At 44.5% G+C, this 7500-nt stretch overlaps 1 protein-coding gene across 7 annotated transcripts in view; it reads right to left on the minus strand.

Moving 5' to 3' along the window:
- The window catches only part of adgrd1 (adhesion G protein-coupled receptor D1), a 58660-nt gene that overhangs the window by 42460 nt on the left and 8700 nt on the right, over positions 1-7500 (minus strand). For all 7 annotated transcript variants that reach the window (XM_062544052.1, XM_062544051.1, XM_062544048.1 and 4 more), the window contains 2 exons: positions 5640-5900; positions 291-373 (listed from right to left, as the gene is read on the minus strand). In XM_062544052.1, the coding sequence (XP_062400036.1) occupies positions 291-373; positions 5640-5900 (344 nt within the window). The remainder of the gene's footprint in view (positions 1-290; positions 374-5639; positions 5901-7500) is intronic.

A 7500-nucleotide genomic window follows, 5' to 3' on the forward strand; every position in this document is an offset into this window, starting at 1 on the left:
ACAATCAGGCATTATGTATATACACTCAGGAAATGTCTGCCCCTGTGTCCCACTAGCTGAAATGTAAATGTTTACAACTTAAAGCCGGGACCGTGACTCGTAGGGCCTTGGTTTCAAGCATATGCCCCTGGTAGCATGAGTCATAGTGGCAAAGCTTGTGAATCTCAATCAGAATATTTGAACTCCCTGGACAGGTGCTTGGATGGATGTGTTTTCTGCCTGCCTGTTCTAAGGCTGGGGGAGGTTAGTTATTGCGTCAGGCAGAAAGATTGCAATATACTGATACTGACCTGGGAGAGATACAGGGCCGGCTGTGTTGTCGATGACACAACGAAAGGAAGAGGAGTTGGCGTGGGAGAGAAAACATTCATACCTGCGGATGAAAAAAAAGTAATTAAAATGGGTGCCACAGACTTTCACAGACAATCCACATACCTAGTTCATTAATACTACATGAACATCCTTAATCCTGTCACACAATCGTGAGTTTTCCTTTCATACACAATCTGTCTCCATTTCTAATACACTAGTGTTAGTTTAACCAGACAAATGGAGGCTGAAATATGTTAGTTAATGATCTTCTTTCCATGACTAAGACAAGACCAAGATGAGACACTGACATTATAAAATGCTAACTGGCAATTATATCAACGAGTGATATCTTTGACCAGACAAGACTAAAGTATAGTTTAACTAGAAAAGCACTCCGAGAGCGCAGACCCCCGCCAAGTGAAAACATAGATGGTGATACCTTTCCTGAAAATTTCAGCGAAATCCATCCATAACTTTTTGAGGTAAAAATACAGTAGATTCTCCTTTTTTGGTGATGAAGGTTATGGCATGACTTTATTTTCATCCCCAAAAAAGGAGACAAATGGCAGGCCTATTTTCTCCTAAACTGTCCTACAATCAATCCGATGTAAACAGATGAATCATTCATTCTGCTCATTGCATGGCAAATGCTGCCATTCCTGATTTGCTTATGTGGAGTGTCTCCATTCTTTATGGGGAACGTGGTGTCTACATTTAGGCTATAACAACATTATGTTGATGAAGATTAACTCTAAACGAAATGCTGCTATCTTTTATGGATCATCAAATGCTGCTATCTTTTATGGATGAAATGGCATGTGTGAAGAAGAATATCCTTTACAGGACAATAAAGACTCTATCTATCTATCTAAACATCAATAGAACATTATGTCAAGAATTATTTTCTAGTTCTCTCTCTCTCTCTCCTTTGAACAAGGATACAAAATGACATGACTGCTATCCAGTAGCAGACTGTCTGGTCATCACATCAGCAAATGAATGCCGCTCACTGTGTATTCATGGCCATGATCGAGGGCAAACTCTATCTCTAAAGGAAAACAGTAGCACCAGAGACACTCCAGAGCACATACACACAACTGCACCACCACAACAGCAGAGTGTGCAAACTAATTTACATGAACCACGGTTGAGAGTGATTTCAGAGAAACCATTTTGACTAATGACTTTAAGTTGACTTAAATATCCATTCTTCGACTAAAAAGTTTTCAGTTGTCGTCGACTAAACTTAAACTAGGCCAAAACTATGAAACTTTAAAAAAATGACTAAAGCGTGACCAACACTAATACGCATTTCCGTCCGAAGACTAAGACTACGACTAAATCAAAACTGCGAGCCAAACTTCACACTCCTCCTCCACACCTGTTGGAAAGATGCGTTTGATGTTGCTGCATGTCTTGGCTCGGGGCAGCAGTGTTTCCACAGAGCAGCACTGATGAGGGGCTCCAGAGGGCTAGTTTCGAGGAAGGAGGCCATTATCCTCCATTAACGCTGGGGCCACAATTACAACAACACACAGGAGACACCACAAAAGCCCTCACCATCAGTGAAAACAAACCGTAATAATGGTCAAATGTGACTTTTTTTCGGTTCTGGACAGCACTCGGAAGGACCTTTTCTCAGTGAACTAGATTGTAACCATCTGTGCCCGTTCACCGAAAGGTTTTCACGTTCGACAACATCTGGGGATTCAATTCAACTAAAGCAGCGTGCCAAAGTGGAGTGGAGAATTGCCGAAACTATCCAAAGAGAGTCATCAGAGAGAAACAGACCCCATTTCAGTAACAGTAATTAAACAGACACTGACATGCCACGAGTGCGAGGCTGAAGACAACTAAAAGTGTGAGGACTCTGTCAGACGAGAATCCTTTTATTGGATGCGGCGAGAAAAGAAGCAGTCCCTCTTCTGCGGATGGGGAGGCATTTATTTGGCTTATGAGTTATGGCAGAGGCCCTTCATTTCTCAGCCTCAGAGGAGCAAGCTGGAGCTCAGAGACAACACAAGAAAAATGGAACACTTACAAAATAAGATAAACCAACTTCACGTGAATGATGGGCATTGGTTGAACATGCTGTCCATCCTGGATTCTGACAGTGTTCACAGGGATAACGAGTCTAATTTAAACACCAGACAGAATATACTCCCGGAACTGTGCTGAATTGGAATGCCGAGCTTAAAGTGATCAAATAGATATACTGGTTCCTCCTCTCTGGTTTCTCTCGCATGTCCAGCCCTTGAGACATAAGCAGTAAATTAAAATCTGAAAGTCAAGGGAACTTGACCTCGACTGAAAGAACTACTTTAAATAGGCATCCTAAACTCAGATCATTCAAACAGATCGCAGCTCCTCCAAGTGATGTTGGACTAATTCAGGGATGATGCTTCTCCAGTGGGAGGACAGAAGCAATTTGGGTAATCATAACCACACAACCCCCACTCCCAGAAATGTCGATTCATGCTTTGGACGATGGGCTTCGCAGAACACATGGATGCATTTTCCATGCACTCCCAGCCCACCGGGCGGTAAACAGTACACAAACACAAAGCACAAGTTGTGTTGCATTGTGCAACGAGCATCACCATACAAGGGATGGAGGAGAAACAGTCTTCTGCCTCTGCTTCTGGATGACAGCTCTTTAATATCTTCTTTGGCATCTGTCTTTTTTTCGGAATGCGTTCTGAAATCGTGACAATATGCTATTTTTCTTTTTTTTTTTTTTAGGAGAAAACACCAGCTGTTTGCCAAAGCGATGGCCAGCTGTAACTGATAGAGTGACAGAGAAGGGGGGAGGGAAAGAATGAGAGGGAGACAGTGAGAGATGGAGCGAGAGAGAGAGAGAGAGAGAGAGAAGGTTGAGTCAAGGGGATGAGGGGAGAGAGTGAAAAAAAAGAATGAGCGAGAGGAACAGATTCTTTTCTGATGTGAGATGGTCAGCATGTGTGCTGTCCACCCTCCCATCCCTCCCCCACCCCTCCCCCACCGCCCGCCAACCCCCTCTTGCCCTGGCCATGGTGAGACGTTGAGGGAAGACCGGCGGCTGCTTCTGACGCCGCCTCTACACAAACACACTAATGAGAAGAGGCTGCACGAGCGCGCCCCGCTCTCCCCGCGCCCTGTCCTCCGCGCTCCCCAGCCGGCTCGGAGCCACGGCGGCTTTGTCCAACAGATGAGGCGCAGCGCAGACACACAAGCAGACACAGACGCTGACAATGACACACCGCTTCTCCCAGAAAACAAAGGAAACAGGAAGCATCGTTCCCTCGTCCCTCGTGCGAGGGGGGAGGACGAGCGGCCATATGAGCCGAGTTATCTCCCGCCGTGCGGTTTCAGCAAAAGCCTGGAAGCGGAATGTGAGAGGAACGTTCATGAGACGCTCGGTGGAACTCTCTGAAGCATCGTTATTCAATTACGCTTTTCTTCTAGCCATTTGATGGGTACAATATGCCGTCATTGAAAAGCATGCAGATCAAAGCGACCTTCAACTTCCTGAGATGCACATTACTAAAAATATCCTTGTGAGCAATACCTAGATGGGCCCTCATTGTCCTCATCTATAGAATGTGTTATAGCAGCCTTGTAAAGCTGTTATAGAGCCCTTTAATATGATTGGTGTAATTAGAGTTTAATATCTTGCACATACTTAAGCCAGAGATTCCCCAGCTCACTCTCCATTGTGCAGAGCAGCTGTGGCTTCGGTTGCACTGGGCCATTGGCAGGACAGCGTGTTTTCCCCTGCGAGCGAGTTGAGGACGACCTCGGCATCACAACCACCTTGACTTATTCTAAACAGCACGTCCCGGGTTCCAGGGTTACAGTGCTCTTAAAAAACAGAGCAGAGGCCCGAGCGAGCGAGCGAGCGAGCGTTCCCTGATTCTGACTGATGAAACGGCCCTGTGCTGGCGCTGATCGCAACGGTGCGCCACTGCGCGGACCTCATATAAGGGCAAGATATGCAGGAGAGGCCCTGGTGCTCCCTAGGCCAGGAGCCTGAGGAATGGGGTGGGGGGGTGGGTGGTCGGGAGTGACACCAGATGACCCCAAAGATGAGGATTATTTATTCTGTTTTGCTGTCCGTGGGACTCCCGTGCACAAAGCCTGGTGGAGGGGGAAGATGGTGACTTGGTTGTCAACTTGAAACTCGAAGGATTGAGGGACAGACACAAAGAGGGAGCCACGGAGGGAACGTTTTTTAAGAGAGGAAAGGAGGCAAAGGGAAAGAAATAATGAGTGAAAGGAATGAAAGCTCAGTGAGAAAAGAGAGAGAGAGACAGAGACAGAGATAGAGATAGAGATAGATAGATAGAGAGATAGAGAGATAGATAGAGAGAGAGAGAGAGAGAGAGAGAGAGAGAGCGAGCGAGAGAGAGAGAGAGGCAAGAGGCAAGAATGAAGAGCGTGTCCGTCTGTGACAGGCAGCAAAACAGACTCAAAGAGAAAGTGAGAGAGAGCAAAATAATGAAAGAAGACGAACAGTGAGAGAAAGACAGAGCAGCCAAATCTCTATAAGGGATGACAACAGCTTGTGCCAGAGAATGTGAACTGGAGCTGCCAACAGACAAAGTTGCCCAATGGCTTTGGCAGGTGCCAGACCAACACCTTCATCTCGGCCTGGTGCTTTTACGGGCCATTTTATATCCTGCTTTACACTGTGTAAAAAAGGACATGGTCTGTAAAATGTCAGATATCCTTTTTTTTTATCATTCAAGCCAGAGAAGTACCTTTACTGGGAGAGCATCAACTTCTCTACAGTAAGAGGGGATACAATCTGTTATTGTGTTACACATCTAAGATTAATGTTATAACAGTTTATAAAATAGTAACGTCATCAAGGATTTTATAGAAAGAGCTTTAATTTTCCATGAATACTTTGTCTTAACAAAGGCTAATGTTGCCAATATCAGACAGACTTAAAGGGAAACTCTGGGATTCTTCCTTACTATTCTAGCTCAGAGACAGAGGAAGACAGACATTGACTGTATAAACAGATATTTTATAACATTTCTTAGAGGTAAACAGAGACATAGTTATCTCCGTAGAGATCTTCTCCATGTAACAAAACACTTATAATAAAATTTTGAGCCTGGTGGAAATGTCCCATATGTTTTGTACGCTTCCAATGTAAAACGCCTTGTGGAGAGTTCACTAATGTAGCATTCTGATTCAATACAGGGCATGTTTCTTCCATTGATGTCCACATTAAACATGCTAGACCTACAGTAAAAACCTAAAAAAAAAAAATGATTTCCCCTTTAAATCTGAAGGACATGCAACGAGCATGAGAATGATAGCAATCCTCTCCATCTTACCAATGGCTGCTTTGTAGTACATGCTGATCTCCTCTGGAGACAGGGCTCGTTCCCAGATCACAAACTCATCGAAGGCGCCGGTGGCATAGTGACCCTTCGATTTGATGTCGTTTCCCACACCGATGACCAGGTCAGGGTAGGTGTCCCCGTAGTTCTGGGAGAAGTTTCCTTTGGTGTCGCTGACGCTGAATGACCCGTTGATGTAGACGCTCAGGCCATCAGTCATGGTCCAGGTGAAGAGAATGTGTGTCCAGTAAGGACCTGGAGGAGAGAGAGAGAGCGAGAGAGAGAGAGAGAGACAAAGACACAGAGAGAGAGAGAGAGAGACAAAGACAGAGAGGGGGGGGGGTGAGAAAGAGATAGAGAAAGAGAGAGAGTAAAAAGGAGATGAAAGACATTAGCAGTGATGGTGAGGGAGAAGAGAAAGAGAATACAATGAATGATAGCACATAAATGTGTGTGTCTTTTAATAACAACTTAGTACTTAATGAGAGGCAGAATCACTTAATGCTGCAGTTAGTTTTAGTAATTATAAATATTTATATCACCCTGGCGCGTTTCCTGTGCTATAATTACAGTGGTACATTGACAAAGAAATGTATATATTATCATTATTAACTTCACTTGTGTGCATAAAAGTTATAATCCACAGTTTCATATATGTGTGTTCAAAGTTGTCATTCACAGAAACATAGAGGCCTCACAAAGCTACAGTATGCACCTGCAGATAAGAAACTGGGCATGAGCGAGAGGATGAATTTAGGGAGTCATGATGAAGTTCCGACTGAAGGTCATTCTCACTCGTTTTGCTATGATTGTTTTAATAAAAGAGCTTTCTTGTGTCGAAGAGCTCAGAGACCTATCTATCTATCTATCTATCTGTAGACAAAAAGGTAGTTCTGATTAAAGCGAGCTAGCTTTACTCAGCGTCTGATACTGCCCTTACAGTACATCTCCCCATAATGCAGAGAAAAGGTAGTTATGATTAAAGCGAGCTAGCCTTACTCAGCGTTTGACACTGCCCTAACATCTCCCCATAATGCAGAGAAAAGGTAGTTATGATTAAAGCGAGCTAGCCTTACTCAGCGTCTAACACTGCCCTAACATCTCCCCATAATGCAGAGAAAAGACAGATGGGCCATTCCAGCTATGGCTGAGGCATTTCCTGTCTGGACATTTCATTAGACATCACAGGCATTAGGTACCTCTCCATGGATACACAGACTACAATCACAGGAAAACACACACACACACACACACACACACAGACACACTAACACAAACACATACATACACACACCAGCGGAAAAAAAAAATCTATATGGCTCGGCCAAACAAACCATATACATCTACATCTTCAAAAATCATTTTGTCTTTGCCTTTCAAAAGGGAAAAACAGCCTCAGTCAAACTGAAAGACAGCGCAAGACACCTGAGGAACCAGTAAGCTCGTTGGCCCATAATCCACTGGGTCCGGCGCTTAAGCAGGACGGTCTGTGTTAGACCGACAACGGCTGACATTCACTTATGTCACAGATGAGAGGTCAACCAATTTCAGGGAGAGAGAGAAACATTATACGACACTGAATGGGAAACAGATGAAGAGTAATTGTGTCATGCTGTTTTTATGATCGCACACTGCAAAGCAAATGCGAGGGGGATGGAAGGCCTCTGCAAGGAAATATCTCGAAGCAAGTGGAAAATGACTTTGATGCGCGCTGGATCTATAGTGGGTGGCGATTCTGTCTTGAGGGGAATTTTGTAAACTAAGGGATTCAGGATCTCAAGAGCGCAAGCAGCACAAGTGGGGCCTGGGGGCTTGAGAGAGGGGAAGGAATCATCTGAGTACATATGGATAATAG

This window comes from Sardina pilchardus, chromosome 8 (genome assembly GCF_963854185.1).
Source record: "Sardina pilchardus chromosome 8, fSarPil1.1, whole genome shotgun sequence".
Taxonomy (NCBI): Eukaryota; Metazoa; Chordata; class Actinopteri; order Clupeiformes; family Clupeidae; genus Sardina; species Sardina pilchardus.